Source organism: Dermochelys coriacea, chromosome 2 (assembly GCF_009764565.3).
Source record: "Dermochelys coriacea isolate rDerCor1 chromosome 2, rDerCor1.pri.v4, whole genome shotgun sequence".
Taxonomy (NCBI): domain Eukaryota; kingdom Metazoa; phylum Chordata; order Testudines; family Dermochelyidae; genus Dermochelys; species Dermochelys coriacea.
In genome coordinates this window covers 228,612,548-228,633,265 of record NC_050069.1, presented here as the reverse complement: position 1 = coordinate 228,633,265, position 20,718 = coordinate 228,612,548, and the positions used below count along the sequence as shown (strand labels likewise).

At 44.1% G+C, this 20,718-nt stretch overlaps 1 protein-coding gene across 18 annotated transcripts in view; it reads left to right on the top strand.

Moving 5' to 3' along the window:
- The window catches only part of ADAM22 (ADAM metallopeptidase domain 22), a 203,045-nt gene that overhangs the window by 88,895 nt on the left and 93,432 nt on the right, over window positions 1-20,718 (top strand). For all 18 annotated transcript variants that reach the window (XM_043509370.1, XM_043509365.1, XM_043509369.1 and 15 more), the window contains exon 4: window positions 11-77. In XM_043509370.1, the coding sequence (XP_043365305.1) occupies window positions 11-77 (67 nt within the window). The remainder of the gene's footprint in view (window positions 1-10; window positions 78-20,718) is intronic.

The following is a 20,718-nucleotide window of genomic DNA, read 5'->3' as shown; positions in this document are numbered from 1 at the left end:
GTTGTTACAGTGATCTGCTGTCTTCAGAATACCTTGAGAGGCATATCGAGCATGGAGGAAAGACAGTGGAAGTTAAAGTAAGAGTTTGCTTGGGGTTATGAGGGTTCCCACCATTTTTTAAATGTTTGTTTAATGGACACTCCCTGGTTTCGCTGTAACCAGTGAATTCTGATTTTAGCATAAATTCCTCCGATGAGTCGGACAAGTTTTGTTTCATCTAATTTTTAAGCTCCTTTTTTATTTTACATTACATAAATATTCATGACAAAATTATACTTATGAGAAATGTATACGCTGTAGTTTTTTTTACTTTCCTTTGTTCTATATACATATGTGCCAACTGAAGAGCCACAATAACTCTTTTACATAATGTATCATTTCGTAACCTTACTAAAAGACCAGGATTGCTGTTTTTATGGATTTCCTCATATATTTGAGTAGAGCAAGTTATACTGGATAGTAGTTCCAAATATTTAGCCATCTTAAAATAGGTTCCTTTTGTAAAAGGTTTGTTGAGAAATATTGTTAAAGTTGTCTCCTAAGAAATATGTCAGGCTGGGTCCTTTTTGCAGGATGTTAGTTTCTATTCTCTCTGTGTGTTTATACTAATTCAATGAAAGCTAGCCTGATGATCCACTCTGTCTCCCTGAATACACCAGCTGTATTTTCAAGAATTCATATATGCTGATACCACGTACATTTGTACTTAACATTAGATTTTACAAAACCATCAGTAACTTCAGAAAGAATAAAGTTAAATCAATATATACATATATCTCCTCAGAGTTGCTGTGAAAGAGTCTTCTGGTGCATAGACAACATCTCATGGAAGTACGGCAATAAAATAAACGTAGACTGTACATAGTATGTATAGCAGTGAGAATGGGTCATAATAGTCGCTCTTTTTAAAGGACACTGTCAAACCAAATGTTGCCCAAAATTTAGTTTTTGTAAAAAACAACACCCCCTGAATTGAAGACTACCCAAACCTCTAAACAATTAAATGTTCCCTTATAATGTGACCACAAAAGCAGGAAAGGGCAAAGCAAAAATTTGGTCAACTGAACGCACAGAAATATTTGTTCACTTCAACTACTTAATAATCAGTTTGCCCTTCCCTAGAATTTTCATATATATTATAAACTATGGAACAAAAAGTATATATTTATGCAGTGCCAAATTGAACATGGAGAAACACATGTTCATTTATTGTAAAGATCATTTTCACAATGAGCATGTGCTATAATATAGAATCAAAAAATCTGACTCTAATCCAAAATTTGACTCAAGCAGAAATACAAGATAACAGCTGTAGTTAATAAAAAAAAAAGTTAATCCATTTTTCTGTATTAGGAAATATATACAAATTGGCAAACTTAAACATTTTTTTGGCTGCCTGTAAGGCCTACTGTACTAAATTAGGGACCAGTTCTCCATCCCCCTCTCATGAGTAATCCTTACTTCAGTGAGTAATATCTTTGAATTCAATGGGACTACTGAGTGCGGGACTACTCTCTTATATACACAGAGAACATGAAACAATGAGTGTTACCATACACACTGTAACGTGAATGATCAGGTAAGGTGAGCTATTACTAGCAGGAGAGGAAAAAAAAACCTTTTGTAGTGATAATCAAGGTGGGCCATTTCTAGCAGTTGAAAAGAACATGTGAGGAACAGTAGCGGGGGAGAGAGGGGGAATGAACATCGGGAAATAGTTTTACTTTGTGTAATGACACATCCACTCCAGTCTTTATTCAAGCCAGTTTGCAAATTAATTCCAATTCAGCAGTCTCTCGTTGGAGTCTGTTTTTGAAGTTTTTTTATTGAAGAATTGCCACTTTTAGGTCTGTAATCAAGTGACCAGAGAGATTGAAGTGTTCTCCAACTGGTTTTTGAATGTTATAATTCTTGACGTCTGACTTGTGTCCATTTCTTCTTTGTTGCAAAGATAGATTCCTGGGTTAGTGTTTTTGTTGTGTGGTTGCTGGTGAGTATTTGCTTCTGGTTGGGGCGCAGTCTGTAAGGAACCTATTCTTGCAACAAAGCCCATTGCCAGCTGTGTCCACATATCTATTCAGGGGACACCATCATAGGGCCTAATCACATCAGCCACACTATCAGAGGCTCATTCACCTGCACATCTACCAATGTGATATGTGCCATCGTGTGCCAGCAATGCCCTTCTGCCATGTACATTGGTCAAACTGAACAGTCTCTACGTAAAAGAATAAATGGACACAAATCAGATGTCGAGAAGGGGGAGAACCAGTCTGATGGCCACACATTTCAAAAGAGCTCATCAGCCACAATTAGTGCCAGATTCTCAAAAAAAACCCAAAACCCTCAGATCCTATTTAGGCATCAAAATAAGTGGCTAGATTTTCAGGACAGCTCAGCATGCTGGGTACATGTCAGCGCTGAGCACGCTTCAAAATCTGGCCGTGGTTTCAGTGCCTCAATGGGAGCAGAACTCTTTTGAAAAAAAAAAAAGTGGCCCCAATTTTGTGTACTAAGCACTTGAAAATCTAACTGGTGGCTCTTGTGAAAATCTGGCCCCACATGATCAGTAAGCTGTTGGTCCATAGATCACCATTGAAGAACCACTTCCTTAAGATACTGAAAGCAGAGAAAAAGTCCAGAAATGTTTATTATGCATATTGGAATCTGGACTCTGTCGTTCAAACTGTTCTCAATATACATATACAGACATAGGCTCCTTACATGATGACGATTCAATATTTTAAAATTCTGCGATTATTTTATTGTGTCATAAAATCCTGCTAAATTGGTACTTGTTCTAAGTTCTAATAAACCAGTCAAAACATAGACAACAACAAAAATAAAGATATCATGCAGACTACTTAAATACTTGTTAAAAAAGAAAAAGCTACTGAAAGGGCCAGACTTGCAACAAAAATAAATTGCATAATAAAGACCACATTGCTTTGTGCCATTTCCTAAGCTATCCAGCTCCATTTCTGAGTCTGTCAGTTATATAATGAGGAGACTGAATCTGGCGTATATTAAAGGCCAAATCTTGCTGTTTCCTACTGCAAATGTGGAAGGCCCTGAACACATCAAAGCTGACATGGTCCAGCTGTATGAGAGGAAGGGGGCACGCTGTGGAGCTCCTACTCCTCTTGGGGGAAAACACTACTAGTTGGTGGAGCTGGTAGCAGTGCCAGAAGGGAGAAGTATAGGTATTTCAGCAAGAAGACCCCATCTGCTCCTTCTACAGGAAGATCCATCTCCATCACTGGTTCTTCCTTCTCCTGTGATGGGAGGGGATAGAGGAGACCCACCACCTCTCTTCTGACTAGGAGCAGGTGACAAGAGAAAAACCTCACTCTTCATTGTCAACTCTCTCTCATTTCTGGGGAAGTTGGATGAGAAAACAGAGCTCTAGCCAGATTGCAAAGGCAACTAAATGGCCTTCTCAAATCCCTCTCCCTATTTGGCACTCGGCAGTGTGGTGAGGATAGTCCTGTTTTAAAATATTTGTTTTTACAGTGACGTGCTTTCTTTAGCTTCTTCTTTCTCCTACATCACATAGCACAATGCACGTAGCAGATATTGCCACTGCTGTTGGCAGTATGGGAAACAGATGGGAGCGCTAATGCGCTATGGGAATGCAGCTGCATATGCAGTCGTCGTTTAACAATGTTACATACATGTATGTGCCAAGGGGCTGGACAGATGCTTGCTCTAGCTTTTGCTCTTTGTAGAATTGGGCAGAACAATTCTGATCCCCTAACCAAAATTTCCTTTTCTGTAGAAAATGTTTTGGTTTTCTGTTGTTGCTTCCAGTGTTATGGAGATGGGGAGGGGGAAAAAAAAGAAAAATATCTATAGTTCAAGGATCCAGTTGTTAAGGAATGAAGGGATTTTTAATAACAGGCACTTCAATTTAACATATCCTTTTGTAACAAAAGAGGGTAAATTCTAATTTAATTATGGCACAATTAATTAGTATTTGTGGAGCACTTTGAAGATGAAACGCACTATACTCTGTAATTGCTAAGTGTCAGAACATCACTGAATGAGGCAGGGAAGCACACCTCCTTGCTAGCTGCTTCAAATGCTAGGTATGCAGGACCTTCAATGTTTTATATCAGCCAGCAATGCCGAATATTAAAAAAAAACCCAAAGGGTTAAGGTTTTTTGGGGGGAGGGGGATTGGTCTGCGTGTTAGTGAAATTTTGCTACCAGTAAGGAAATCTGATCTGTCATCCTGATCTCTGAACTCTGTCTAGAGGCAAAGAGAATACTCAATCAATCATTTAACAAGAAGCAGAAAACACCGCTCATGCATTACCTTTTCCTGATTGTGTCAGTACAGATCTTTCCAAGCACACAGATGCTCAGCTTGCATATACTTTACCTCACTGCAGTATATCTCCATGTCCTTTTATCTCTTTTTAGTTATCATTCTGTCATTGAGGCTGTCTCTAAGATGAAAGGCAAAATACAGCTTGAACTGCTGAGTAATCTACACCATGGGCTTTTTCTTCCTAGACTGAACAACTTATATCTATTCAGTGACATTTTCTCTTATAAAATATTTTCATTTTTTCACATTAGAGCCATATGCATTCTGCTCATTATCCAAACAAAGCTGTCATGTGGACCTACAAAGGTTTCTAGATAATAGTTTTGAGACAATTAAGCGGAGATACAGTGTCCAAATCGCAGAGATTTTATAGGTGGATTTATATGTATATTTTTAGACAGCATGATTAATTGTAACTAGAGAGCAGTTTGTCTATTTCTCAAATAATCCAATAAATCACAATGTATGCAAGTTGTAAACATGCTGTACATATGTTATGCAAAACAAACCAACCCAGCCTTTGGCCAAAATGTTTGAAGTGGAATGTAAATCCATATTTAGGCACTTAATTAAGTTCTTGATCCTACACCATTGAAGGCACTGAGAGCTTTGCCACTAAGGGTACGTCTACACATCAAGGAAAAACCTGCAGATGGCCAGTGCCAGCTGATTCGGGTTCATAGGGCTCAGGCTGTGGGGCTGTTTCCTTGCTGTGTAGACTTCTGGACTTGGGCTGGAGTCCGAGTTCTGGGACCTTCCCACCTCGCAGGCCCTAGAGCCCGAGCTCAGACATCTACACAGGAATGAAACAGCACCACAGCTCAAGTCCTATGAACCCAAGTTAGCTGGCACTGGCCATCCATGGGTTTTTCTTTGCTGTGTAGACATATCCTTAATTGTTCAGGATCATATTCAGACTCTTAATAGTTTGATTTGCAAAGGTACTAACTACCTGTAGCTCCCATTGACCTCAGTGGGATCTGTGGGCACTTCTCAAAATCAGGCAACTTACACCTGGTCTATACTATGTAGTCAGGTGGATGTAAGCCACCTTATGTCGACCAAATTGTGCATATGTCTACAATTAAATTTGTCTCTCACCCATGTAAATTCTTCAGTAAGCCAATATTGTAATCCCACTTCCCTGAATGGTGTTGAGCTAAGGTAGATGTATTGAGGTTGACGCAATGTGAATTATGTGTTAATTTTGTTGACCCTAATAATTCTCCAGCAGCTGTCCCACAATCCCAACACTGACTGCTCTGGTCACAATTGTGAACTCTACTGCCTGGGACTCATGGAGACTGGAATACCCCCACCCCTCATTTAAAGCCTGTGACTTTTTGAAATGCCTTTTCCTGATTGTCTAGCTTGGAGAGCACACCTAGCAGCTCCCATTATTGTGTGCAGTTGCCCAGCTGACCATGCTGGCTGCACGTTCCAGACACACTTTGGCTTGGAGTAGACAGGAGATATTGGATCACCGGGGCCTGGTTGGAGAAGAGGCTGTGCAAGCACAGCTACAGACCATAGACACATAGACATCTATGAGCAGATTGCATGGTGTATGCAGGCGGAGTATGACAGGGATCAGCAGCAGTGCCGCATGAAAGCAAAGGAACTGCAGCAGGCATATCAGAAGGCGAGGGAAGCCAACAGTAGATCCAGTGCTGAGCCGCAGACCTGCCACTTTTACAAAGTGCTGCATGCTATACTTGTCAGAGAACCCACTACCACTACCATGGATACCTCAGAGGATCCAGAGTCACAGGCCCTGCCATGAGCCAGGATCTGTTTGATTCTCCAATTCAGTCCAGTCAGTCCCGGATATCGAGCATGGACGAGCCCGATGCAGGGAAAGAAAATGTAGGTAAGTGCGTAAATTTATTTTCCATAACAGTGATGGTGCTCCCAACTTACTAGGGCACAGCTATCGACTTTTCATTAAGTTGCTTGTACTACAAGAGATTGTGTAACCTGTGGGCGGGTTACAGTTTACTTCACTGCCCTTCTCCAGTGCCTAAAACCCCAACTCCCATAGAAAAGCACCTGGAGACCCAGAATTAAGGCTCTAAGGATTTTCAGCAAGAATTGAACAAGGTCAACCTCCCCACATTCAAGTTCCAAAAGAACAAAAGGAATGAACTTAATTCTTAAGTACCAACTTTATAAAATCTTATGATAAAGAAACAAATAATTTTTACAACATAACATGGCTATTTTATAAGCAACATACATTATCTTCACAGTTATATATAAACAAATAAAGAAAACAAATTAAAATCTAAACAGGTTAGTCCCCACAGAAACATAGTGAGAAGAAACTCAGAGTTACCAAAAGCTTAAGCTGAGTCTCAGTTAGTCTTGATCACCAAATGTAGACAGTTTGCTGAGTCAAAAACAACATCTTCTCTGCACTTGCTTGTAGGAATCTTCAGTTGGAATCCATGCAGACTCTTCTAGCCAGTCAGCTGATTAAGCAACAACTCAGTTTAACACACACACACCCTTTGCAAAATACTTCACAGTCAGCAAAAACAGCCTGCTTTCTGCTCCCGTGGCTCAGCTTCTTCCAGCCCACATCAGGCACATGGCCTTTTGTAAAGCAGCTGCCCTGATCTCTTGCCCTTGTGGAGTCTGAGTTCAGCAACACGGAACTTACTGAGCACACTCAAAACTACCGCACCCAATTCTAGAAACTTCTGAGTGCGGAGAGCTAATTGTGCATCTGCCTAGCAATGAACCAGACCCAACTCATTCCTATCCACCCCCAACAGATCTCTTAGGTACATGGGTTACAGTAGCAGTACAACAAAAAGAAGTAGAATTGTTATCTGCGCCTATAGATTTGGCGGGGTGGGCTATGAGGAGCAGTTTCTTTATGTAAAAGGGACATCCCTTAAATCTTCCCGATCTCATGGAGGTACTCTGAAATCCTCTCCTGAAGATTTCTAGGGATGGTAGCCTTATTTCTTCCTCCACAGTAGGACACTTTCCTGTGCCAGTTGGCAATAACTTTGGCAGGCACCATTGCAATAAATAGAATAGCAGCTTATGGGTCCAGACAGCGTCAGGACACCAGCTGCAGCTGGGCTCTGTGCCTTTGTTGCCCCCAGGAGTGAGCTATCAGCTAAAATCACCACTGCCTGTGGAAAATGGTACCAGTGTTCAGTGCCATTGCCCTATACTTAATTTCATGCAACTGAGCAATTCCCTCCTCATTTCTCTCACCCGTGGTGGGCCATACACCCCACGGCTGGAGCTGTAAGTCGTGCTGTGCACAAGCACTCTGATGCAGAAGCATGTCTTGTTTAAAACTTTAGGGTAACAATAGTACCTCTGTCTGTTTTATTTGTAGCTGCTGACATTGTGGCCTTTAGGGGTTCCCTCTCCACACCTGTGGAACACCTGAGCCAGATGAGGAGAAAGAAGAGGACTCTGGATGACATGTTCAGTGAAATCCTGCAAGCCAGTGCTGCATGAACAGAGGGCATGGAGCATGAATATTGCAGACTGTATGGACAAGGAAAGGCTGGACAGGAGAAAGGCCCAGAAGCACCAGGACATGATGAGGCTTCTCCAGCAGCAAACACAGATGCGGTAGATTCTTGCAGACCTTCAGGTTCAACAATCCTGGGCTTGCTTCCCTTTGTAGTCCATGGAGAACTCCAGCATAGCACCTCCCTACAGACGACACTCAAAATTACATGTAGTGTCAGGGGCTGAATCCCTACCCTACTCCTCCACACTGGGGGACATTAAAAGACAACCACAGCTTCACATACGCCTACATATGATAGCCATGGTTGATGTATGTGTAGCTAAAATGAACATTAATCTTCTTTCTGCTTTAAGCTCTGTTTCATACATTTATTAAGGTTTTTGCTTTGAACTTGCACAGAATTTTTTGAAGTGTTTGTTACTCTGTTCAACTCTATTGTTTGGAAAATAATTCATCTTTATTAGTTCCCAACATATACTGCAGAATACTTAGTGGGTGTGAAAGCACCCACTTATTGTTTTACAGAGTGACACAACTCATAGAATCAATGACAAACAGTGTAATAATCATAAATGTACAGCAAGCACCACAAAATTAATAGGTGCCCTGTCAGTGATATTCACAGACGTGCACCAAGCACCACACAATTCTTAACAGGCCCCTAAACTGCAGGGCCAGGTAGAGTACAGTAAACCACAACACGTAACTGTGGGTCGCTGTTAAAGTGCTTTTTCAAAGCGCTCTTTCAAAGCTTTCCTGAGCCATATAGCTCCATGCTGAACTCTTCTCGCCATGCTTATATCTGGCTGGTCAAACTCAGCAGACAGTGCCTCCACTCCCCACTGGCAGCAGCTTTTCCCACTGTGCTTCACAGATATTATGCAGGACACTTAGTCTCTAAGGTGCCACAAGTACTCCTTTTCTTTTTATAACCCTTGGGATATTTTACACACTGAGGTCCAATCCTGTTTGTAAACAACACCAGCAATCCTTCAATCTACCAAAAGCATATTCAACTGTCATTCTGCACCTACTGATCTGGAAGTTGACTGTTTCCTTGGTGCTGTCGAGGTGGCTGGTGTACAGTCTCTAAAAGCCAGGGGACTAGTGGGTAGGTTGGGTCCCCCAGGATCATTATTGGCATTTCAACATCACAAATGGTAATCCACCAGTTGGAAAAGAAAATCCCTGCTTGTAGCTTTCTGAACAGTCCTGTGTTCTTAAAGATGCAAGAATCAAGCACCTTCTCTGACCAGACAACCTTGATGTGGGTGAAATATCCCCGGTGATCCACCAGCACTCGCATAACCATAGAAAAATCGCCCCCTTCTGTTGATATACTCTGTGACAAGATGGTCTGGTTCCAAAATAGGGATATGAGTGCCATCTATTGCTCCACCGCAGTTCAAAAACTCGTTGCTATAATATCCTGCATGTTGTCGAAAGTCACAGTCCTGTATAGCAGGAGATGATTAATAGTCCTGCATGCTTTGTGACAATGGTTCCCACAGTGGATTTTCCATCTCCAAAATGATTTCCCACTGACCAATAACAATCTGGCATTGAAAGTTTCCACCGTGTGATCACCAGTGCTTCTCCACTGTCAGTGCAGCTCTCATTTGCTGAAGGGCTGTGTTGAACTCCACACACACTGATCCAGGAATGTGCATCTGAAAGTTCTGCAGCCACTGCTCATCATACAAACGTGTATTACAATGCGATCCCACCAGTCAGCACTTGTTTCTTGGGCCAGAAGTGGCACTCCACCATTTGCAGCAGCTCCAGGAATGCCACCAACAATCTTGAACTGGTTCTCGCTACATCTCACAGCAATCTGCCCTCTGGGAAATCATCATGATCACCACAGGTTTCCTTTTGGCTCTGCAAATATTGGAGGATCATGTGTCCTATGGTTGCAATGCTCATGACAATAATGCAGAGCTGTGCAGGTTTCATACTTCTGTCAGAGATGGTGGACAGCTACAAGTCACATGTCAGTTTGTGTGATTTTCAAAATAGGTGTGAAAATTATGGGAGTGAGATGGCATTATAGGGTGGAGAAAGTTGCATGAATGGAACTTGAACCTGCCATCCCAATCACACTGTTCGACTTGTTTCTGCCTCACCAAGCATTGCCAAAACTTCCCAAAAGACAGAACTCTAGATGGTGGCCCATACCTACCCATGGTGCACTGCACTGTGTGTCAAAACAAACACTCCTAGAGAGTATGTGCGGTGCTGACATCATGAACCAAGTATGCTCGTGCACAAGCAATATACTAACTGTGGCAGCTCTATACTGACTTAACTTGAGTTGGCCAAAGTTTGTAGTGTAGACATGTCCTTAGTTAAGTATCTCAGTGTGTATTTAGGTACCTAGCTTTAGGCACTTAAAAATTTTAATGCATGTTAATGCAATTGAAAGGTTGAGATTTTAATTCTGTAAAACTCAGAAAGCAACTTTAACTCTCCTTATACATATATGTATTACAAAATCATTTTTGTTACAATACCAGACAACATATGAAGATTAAATGTTTTATACCATGCATGTGTCTAAGTTTGTAGAAATAATTGCAACTCCTTAATATACTGTGTTATTAGCCAAATAGTATGTACATCACCTAGTGTGTGTTGTCATAATTTAAGACTGTTTTAATGCATATGGACAAGGGGAAATAGTACAGTGCTGGGAGAACTTTAACTCTGGATCCTTCTTTTTTTATACAATTAAAATCTCAGTCTTAATATGCCAGTATCATAGGTTTGGGGAGCAGAGGGTTTAAATAAAATATTCTCTTTTTATAGAAAAACAATTCAGAAGTGAATTGCAGAGTATTAAAAAGCCCCCCAGAAGGTGGGGAGACTGGATGGCTGTGGGGACTGATAATGAGATATGTAGCCTTTCCTCTCAAGGTCACTACTTCAAATCTGACCTGGGTTAGCAGTGACTAGAAGTCATTACCACCCAATAGCTGAAATCAAGTGAAGTATCAATTACATCTTATCATGTATTATTTTATTAAGCCTCATACTGACATACTGATTAGTGTTCAGACATGCCATGGTAGCATATTTCCATAGGTATTGACTGATCACAGCTTTATTATAATTCAAGATATAACTGAAAAACAATTTTTCACTGATTGCATCAATCCTGCTTTATAACAGATCAAGTGATGTGCTGCCAATATTTAGCAAAGGACTCCCAGTCCCCCAGTTCGAATACAATAGCCCTGTCTACCTGAGGTGTATCTGCTTACGAGGAAGACTGTAGGATAGCAGAATGCAGTCATGTCTCTTCCCAGTTCAACAACAAAAACTCTCTCATAACCAGGAGGGAAGCAATAAGACTTGGCACACACATATATATTAAGTGCACTTTGCTGGAAGTGTTTATACTTTGTTCCTGAAAAACACATTTAGGACATCGATAGGATCTTAGTGTTCAACTTGTGTAACATGTAAGGGGGAAGGGAGAGGAAGTAGGCATTGTGAGATAGGGAGTGTCATGGGGTACTATCCCTCAGATAATTGCATCAGGTGTCAGATATTTAAAAAAAAAAAAGTCTGATGGTGCATTCCATAGGCAAAAAAAAAAAAGTGTGCTCATAAGTAATTTGAGCCATAGTGGTAAGTCCTTTTGGGCAAGAACAATTTTTGCCATATCCAGAAAGGAGGTTACTCTGTTAGAACCAGGGAAATCACAACAACTCTCCTGTGAAGAGGTTGAGAAACCTCACACCAGCATTTCAGAGTAGCAGCCGTGTTAGTCTGTATTCGCAAAAAGAAAAGGAGTACTTGTGGCACCTTAGAGACTAACAAATTTATTAGAGCATAAGCTTTCGTGAGCTACAGCTCACTTCATCGGATGCATTTGGTGGAAAAAACAGAGGAGAGATTTATATACACACGCACAGAGAACATGAAACAATGGGTTTATCATACACACTGTAAGGAGAGTGATCACTTAAGATAAGCCATCACCAGCAGCAGGTGGGGAAAGGAGGAAAACCTTTCATGGTGACAAGCAAGGTAGGCTAATTCCAGCAGTTAACAAGAATATCAGAGGAACAGTGGGGGGTGGGGTGGGAGGGAGAAATACCATGGGGAAATAGTTTTACTTTGTGTAATGACTCATCCATTCCCAGTCTCTATTCAAGCCTAAGTTAATTGTATCCAGTTTGCAAATTAATTCCAATTCAGCAGTCTCTCATTGGAGTCTGTTTTTGAAGCTTTTTTGTTGAAGTATAGCCACTCTTAGGTCTGTGATCGAGTGACCAGAGAGATTGAAGTGTTCTCCAACTGGTTTTTGAATGTTATAATTCTTGACGTCTGATTTGTGTCCATTCATTCTTTTACGTAGAGACTGTCCAGTTTGGCCAATGTACATGGCAGAGGGGCATTGCTAGCACATGATGGCATATATCACATTGGTAGATGCGCAGGTGAACGAGCCTCTGATAGTGTGGCTGATGTGATTAGGCCCTATGATGGTATCCCCTGAATAGATATGTGGACAGAGTTGGCAACGGGCTTTGTTGCAAGGATAGGTTCCTGGGTTAGTGGTTCTGTTGTGTGGTGTGTGGTTGCTGGTGAGTATTTGCTTCAGATTGGGGGGCTGTCTGTAAGCAAGGACTGGTCTGTCTCCCAAGATCTGTGAGAGTGATGGGTCGTCCTTCAGGATAGGTTGTAGATCCTTGATGATGCGTTGGAGAGGTTTTAGTTGGGGGCTGAAGGTGATGGCTAGTGGCGTTCTGTTGTTTTCTTTGTTGGGCCTGTCCTGTAGTAGGACAACAAAGCCCGTTGCCAACTCTGTCCACATATCTATTCAGGGGATACCATCATAGGGCCTAATCACATCAGCCGCACTATCAGAGGCTCGTTCACCTGCGCATCTACCAATGTGATATATGCCATCATGTGCCAGCAATGCCCCTCTGCCATGTACATTGGTCAAACTGGACAGTCTCTACATAAAAGAATGAATGGACACAAATCAGACGTCAAGAATTATAACATTCAAAAACCAGTTGGAGAACACTTCAATCTCTCTGGTCACTCGATCACAGACCTAAGAGTGGCTATACTTCAACAAAAAAGCTTCAAAAACAGACTCCAACGAGAGACTGCTGAATTGGAATTAATTTGCAAACTGGATACAATTAACTTAGGCTTGAATAGAGACTGGGAATGGATGAGTCATTACACAAAGTAAAACTATTTCCCCATGGTATTTCTCCCTCCCACCCCACCCCCCACTGTTCCTCTGATATTCTTGTTAACTGCTGGAATTAGCCTACCTTGCTTGTCACCATGAAAGGTTTTCCTCCTTTCCCCCCCCTGCTGCTGGTGATGGCTTATCTTAAGTGATCACTCTCCTTACAGTGTGTATGATAAACCCATTGTTTCATGTTCTCTGTGTGTGTGTATATAAATCTCTCCTCTGTTTTTTCCACCAAATGCATCCGATGAAGTGAGCTGTAGCTCACGAAAGCTTATGCTCTAATAAATTTGTTAGTCTCTAAGGTGCCACAAGTACTCCTTTTCTTTTCACACCAGCATGAAAAGGTAAATCAGGGTTTGTCAACCCATGAGTTGAGACCCATAATTGGGTCACCAGAATGTTTCAGAGGGTTGCATGGCCGCTCCTGTGTCTCCTGTCCCTCCCAGTTCACCTCCCTGCTCCACGCACTGCAAACTCTGGGATTCCAGTACCACTCAGGTTTGGCCCAGCCATCATGAAAACGGGAGCTCGGATAGGTCACATTTGAGTGAGTGGCGCTGCAATGCCATGAGCCAGGTCACAACTCCACTCTCACAAATTTAGTTCAATCAGGGGGACGGTGCCAAACCTGAGCAGCTCTGCAACCCCAGAGATTGCAACACCTGAGTCGAGAGTCAAACCCAGCCAGCCCCACAGTACAGGAGCTGCCACTGTGCAGTGAGGACAGGACGCAACTGAAACCACATCAGGGCTTCCACCCCCAAACTATTTACTGGGTTGCAACAGTCCATAAAGATTTACAAGTGGGACCTGAGCCCCAAAAGGTTAAGAATCAGTGGGTTAAAGAGAGCTTATGGACACAGTTAGACCCACCCCACTGTACTTGCATCCAATGCCAGGCCTGGAGGGAGAAGAAAAGGAGACAACCTGGCTTAGTTCAGGGCTGACTGGTGAAGAGGCAGGAGACAGTTGCCTCCCTATGTGAGGGGAACATCATTAGTAGCCTGATAGCTGGGATAGCCTCTGGGACTGGAGAAGAAGCAGTGCATCCCTGACTGAGGGAAAGAGCTAAGGAGACCACGGACACCAGCAGTGAGTGAACTGTATGTGACTGAACTATAGAAACATTGTGGGGTAGGGATTAGGCATCACCACTCTTATGTCTGCTCTACCCGGAGGGACCTCAGGCTGCAACAGGATGCCACAACAGGTCTACAAGGGGTTGCTACTTGAGTTGTGCCACTACAGACTGTTTGGACTATAGGGTCCATGCCCCAAATTGAGGTAGGAAGTAGCCCAGTGCAGTGGACTTACACACTCTGCCAGGAGGATCCTTGTGGCATTGCTTCACACAGGGCCCTTGGTTGGGAGCCAGTGGGGAGGAAGACCCTGAGTCCCTCTACCACACCTCTTTAAGGACTGAGGCACCTCCATCAGGGAAGCAAGGGGCTGGAAGTCAGGCACCCCAACCACTAAGCTGTCTGCTCTTCCGAGCACCATGATACACCTCTCTTCTATTTGATGGAAAGATTTAAAAATCAGATTTCTGCAAGTTTCCCCAAAGCCCCCTCTTCAGTACTTATACTGTCCCTGAGCCCTTGCCCATACATATAATATACAAGCTTTTTTCCCCACAGAATTTTCTATAGCTGCATTTGTTTTATCTGAAGCTCACTGCACTATAGAATTCAGTTTATATTATAGGTGCTGACAGCGCTTTAAAATTTCTGCACACTTTCAGTTTCTCTGAAAATCTTTTGTTTAGACATGTTATTCTACCATCTTACAATCAATATGATTTGTGGAAGGACTCAGTTTTCCTGTTTTAATTTAGTTTACATTATAGAGATAGTTCCTTCTGAGTTTAAGTAAAATTTACTTTTCTCTGTAGGGCACAGGAGGCTAACGTAGCTCAGTCATTCTGTATGTTGCACCTTCTCTACCTAATGGTACTTCGGGGTTGTAAGTAGTCTTAAATACAAGACTTGGGAGGGGGAAAAAAGATGATGAATTATTACTAGTTTACATTCTATGTGCATCCTGCTATGGGAATATGAAAAATTAAACAGCAGCAGTTGTCAGCTGTAGTCTTGTACTGAATTGCATTTTTTAACATATTGGCTAGAAAGACTCTTAGATCATGACTCATGTAGGATCATGTAGGTTTGATTACCCTGTCCTCCCTCTTTTAATTATTTCTCTTCTACCAAAACCTGATATTACAGGGTACTCTATTTACTGCTGGGTGGCGTCCTCTTCTGGTGATTAGCACTACCAGGTTCAGTGCCTCCTTTCTCCTCTTCCATCATTGCAGCACTCCTCTTGCTCATGGAGTCTCAGTACAGCTGCTTTGTGACTCAGCCCTCCAGACAGGACACAGTGATTCCTTCTGGAGGAATCTTTCAAAGTCTGTCTTCCCAAGCAGCATCAGGCAGCCCTCATGCCTGATTCCCTGACCATGTTACTGCTGTAGTAACTCAGTCTTCCCATTCACTGCCCCAAGCAATACTACTCTGTGGTAGATAATGGGGGAACCCAGTCCCACCCTCTGCTCTGGGTTCCAGTCCAGGGCCCTATAGCAAGAAGTTAAGATCTGGGTATTCACCAACCCTACTGCTCTCTTCCCTGGACTACTTCCTACCATGCTTCTTTAATCTTCTCCTTCATCAGCCTTCATAGTCAGACCCTTCTCTCTTAGGCCTGCCAGGTAAACCTTTCCTCATGGATTCCTGTTCCTTTTCTTAGAGGCTCCTATCCCCTTCTCCCTTACCTCTGGGATAGAGACTGCAAATTTCGTCCCTACCACCTCATGCCATTGCCAGCCTCCTGGCTTTATAGAAGCCTCACTTTTTCCCTCACCGGTGAGCTTCTTGCTAATTAGCACCCTACATATAGCCTAAATCCCCCTCATTCGCAGCTTAGTTGGCTGATTGGGTGTTCTTGGCCTAATTCAACTCTTTCAGGGCCAGCGTGGAGCGTACACCCCATCTTACCTAGCAACACATTTTCATTAAGAGGACATTTTTTTCAGTGCTTATAAAATAAGGCATGAAGAGGGGAAAAGGGAAGAGAAGGGGAAAAAACATGGAAGTGAAGGGTGTGAAGAGTTTAAAATATATTCTGGCATACTGAGGGTGGAATCCTGGCCCCATTGAAGTCAACAGGAGTTTTCCCAATTACTTCAGTAGGATCAGGGTTTCACCTCTAGTGTTAGTCACTTCACACTGTTCCTTTCCCCCTCCTCCACCCTCAACTGCCTGAAGCAGTGGGAGCAGTCCAATGATATTTCCATGTTACATGTGTCATCCATAGTCATAGTAAAATGGCTCAACACATCCCATGTTTTGTTATCTCAGTTTCCTAGAGCCACTAAACCAGCATATCATTATTTCATGTGGGAACTTAAAATTTCTAGATCGGGGTTCTCAAACTTCATTGCACCATGACCCCCTTCTGACAACAAAAATTACTACATGACCCCAGGAGTGGGGACCGAAGCCTGAGTCTGCCTAAGCCCCGCTGCCCTGGGTCGGGGGAAGGTGGGGGCAAAGCCCAAGGGCTTCAGCCTCAGGCAGGGGGCTTGTAACCTTGGCGCCAGCAAGTCTAAGCTGGCCCTGATGACCACATTAAAATGTGGTCACGACCCACTTTGGGGTCCTGACCTACAGTTTGAGAACTACTATTCTAGATGCAGTTATAAGTGGTTGGATATTCATTTGGAAGGACCAAGAAGGGACTTTCCATCACTCAGAAATAATGAAGAGTCAGTAAGTAAATTCTGCTTGTGTTTTTAATCTCTTCCTCCTCCATTGTACACAGGGCTTTCCCCTCTTCTGATTGGTAAATGTCTGCATATGTGCGTGCCTGCAGGGGGTTGTCTTCTGAGTGGGGCTGCATGTTATGTAGATTCCTGGATGGAAAGAGAAAAAAGTAATTGCTGAAAATTTAAGCTACATCTACACTACACACCACGGTAGGGCACATGTAGCTATATGCCTCAGTGAAAAGCAAGCTGCGTCCATGCTGCGGTGTGTAGCTACACATGACTGTGAAAGGCTCTGGCAGGATGGGGAGGCAGCAGGGAAAGGTTCAGCAGCTCCCTTTCACTGCACTGAGGCCTCCCCACTTCCAGAACCTTTCCCCAGAGTCTCTCCCTGCAGGGAGAAAGGGCTCCAGCAGCTGGGAGGCAGTGGGACCCTGCACTGTGAAAAATAGCATTGTAGGTGAGGAGACACAACTCGGGTGAGTAGAGAGCCATGTTGGGTACGTGATTGAGTACATACCCTCACCCTTCAGGTGTGTCTTTACTCGCCTATGCCATGCCTCACCATCTACACTGTTATTTATACCCATGCTAGGGACACTGTCCGTGCATGTACCCTATACGTTGTGGAAAAAAGTGTGCAGCGTCGGCGTGCCCTTAGGGTTGGGTTGTGCCTGGCTGTTGTGCTGGGGCACAAGAGTCCTGGAGAGAGGCACAAAGATCCTCTCATGTTGTGCCTTGAAGCACTCATTCCTTTCTTCCTACATTCAGAGGCACAGGAACCTGGCACAGTGTGATAGTCCTTGTGATAATCCAAGTGCAGGGACTCTGTTGCCGGCACAGAGTGCCCAAGGCAAGCAACAGGGGGGGTTCGTTGCCCAGTGTGCGTCGCGCCAATTGTCACAACGGGGTGGAGAAGCAGAGAGTTTATTTGAAGCTTCAGATATGACACAGGGAGACTGAACTGTCTCAAATCCTGCACACCAAATGCAGATTACATCATACAATTTATACCTATTTTTCACTCAGCTACAAAAGCATATGCACCCAATCACCTGTTGCCCTGTTCCATAGCGCAGCCAATTATATTTGCATTGTTCAAGCCCTTCCTTATTTGGTCATACTCGAGTTACTATCTCATGGAGGCTATTGCTAAACATCCCCTTCCATATCTGGTTACAGACACAGACATGCTCTTACAGCCGGCTGATACCAGTTTAGGCTAGCACTTTTTTGTGTAATTATGTTAGTTTGTTTGCCATTGCATAACCTCAGGGTTGCAGAAGGTTTACTACGGAGGAGTTTTGGCTTGCCTAGGTCTAGAGCAGGAGGGCTTCATCGACACTCATGGTCTTCCATCCTCCCGAGTTACCTAGCGTTATGCCCAGTGCCACCAACAACTCCCTCCTTTGAGAACACTCAACAAGCTTTTGACTGAGTTTTCTCATATTCTGAGGACAAAAATTGATTAAGCGCTAAGGAGTTGGGCTGTGACCTGAAGGGGAGGGATAAAATTGACAGGTACTGTTTCCAGCAAATCAGGTATGGTTAGCGGTAGCTTCTTGTTTAAGGCAAAGGAGGCCCCAGGGGACAGAGCATAACCAGATGGGGCGGCTATGCTACAAGTAGACCCCTTAAATCCCCTTAGTGCCTCTTAAACAATAACTTGAGTCCAAGATCGTCGGCAGGCGAAGTGTTGATGAGCTGGATGGTCCACCGTCCCATTGCCGGAGGAGTGGGCACAGCCTTCAGGCGAGAGTGGTGGATCCAGTTTTTGTGTCCCTCAACCTTTGCCACTGTGTGGGAAACCAGCAGGATAGTGTGGGGTCCCTTCCCCTTCTCTTGGAGAGGTTTGTCTTTCCAGGTATGAACAAGCACTGAGTCTCCTGGATGCAAGGAGTGGACAGGAGCATCCAATGGGAGAGGCTGTAAGTCTTTGGTATACCCGTGGAGAGAAGAGAGAACAGCAGACAGAGAGCACATGTACTGAGACAAGAAGCCGCACCCCATTTCCCACTTCCCTGCCAGAACCGGTGTCCCGTTCATAGGCCATGCCCTTCCAAATATAATCTTGAAGGGACTAAGCCCTAATCTGCCCTTTGGGAGAGTGTGGCCACGGAGCAGGATAAGGGGCAAAGCATTGGGCCATCGTAGAGAGGCTTCCTGGCAAACTTTCGAGAGGAGTCGCTTGAGGGTCTGATTCGTACGCTCCACTACGCCACTGGCTTGCGGTCTCCAGGGGGTATGAAGCTTCCAGGGGATCTGTAAGGCATTAGATATGTTTTGAATGATTTTTGACGTGAAGTGCGTCCCGTTGTCAGATTCCATCCACTGGGGAAGCCCGAAGTGAGGAATGATCTCCTAACTAACTTGAAGGCCACTGTTTTGGCAGTGCAATTACGGCATGGGAAGGCTTCGGGCCAGCCGCTGAATCGATCCAGCAAGACAAGGAGATATTTGAATGCTTGCGTCCGGGGAAGCTCAGTAAAATCTATTTGCCAAACCAGTCCGGGGCCCGGAGTGGGTTCCAGGGTAGCTGGTGGTACTGGATGTCCCGGTCGAGGGTTATTCTTTTGGCAGACTAAACAGTCGGCTTGTACCTGGGTAGCCAGGGGTCGGAGTCCAGAAGTCAAAAAGTATTTACCCATTAACTGGATAAGAGCTTCTCTGCTGGCATGAGTGGTCTGGTGCAGTTTCTGCTTTACTGGCCGGATCAAGCCCTTCGGTAGGAAGATCTTCCCTTCCGGGGAATGGAGCCATCCCTCCTTTCCCTGGAGACCTAGTTTATCGGCCAGTTTTCTGTCTTCGCCAGAGTACTGAGGGGTCAGAAGCTCCCCACTGATGGGATAAGGGCATGCATATGGGCATTCTCAGTTTTTGGTGGTTTCAGGGTGGCAGCATGCTTGGCTTCTCTGTCCGCCCGGGCATTGTCCCTGGCCACATCTTGATCTTCCCTTTGATGGGCTTTCCAGTGCACCACCGCCACTTCCGAGGGGAGTTGTACGGCTTCTAGGAGCCAGAGAATTTGGGGTCCATGCTTGACCGGGGAGCCTTGGTCTGTCAGCATTCCCCTTTGCTTCCATAGGCCAGCATGAGCATGCAGCACTCCAAAAGCATATTTTGAATTTGTAAAAATGTTGACCCGTTTTCCTTTCGACAGTTTGAGCGCACGGGTCAGGGCTACTAGTTCGGCAAGCTGGGCAGAGGTCCCAGCGGGCAAACCCTCAGCTTCCACGGTATTATGGAGGGTCACAACAGCATAACCCGCCCGTCTTTGCCCATCTATCACAGCACTGCTACCATCGGTGTACCACTCATAATCCACATTTGGGAGTGGTCAATCCTTTAAGTCTGGGCGGTTGGAGTATTGGGCATCTATGATATCCAAACAGTCGTGTTCCTGTTCCTCTATTTCTGGCAAAAAGGTGGCTGGGTTAAGGGAGGAGCAGAGCTGCTAAATCTACCGGATTAAAAGGCACATGGGTGTAAACCTGCATGGTAGAGGCCTGGCACCCTTCTGCTCCTGGGCAGACCACAACGGTCTCAGTAATCAAAGGATAGAATCCCGCCAAGGGGGCAATCTCTGGAACCCGAGGCACCCTGTCTTTATATGGTGGGGGCGTTGGGGCTGAAGGGAACACCAAATCTGCCATTACAACTGTAGGGGAAGTCTGGGGACTAATATTACTTACTACCAATCCTGTCGGAGTCAAATTAGACCTTTGTGAAATATCTGTTCTATTTCGTAAAGCATAAACAATTGCGCATACAGATGTTCATTCCATTTACCCGTTCGCTGACAGAACAGGAGTAATTGAAGGATCGTGTTATAATTAATTGACCCTCCGGGTGGCCACCTTTCCTGGTCCTCTAGCTGATATTGAGGCCAGTCT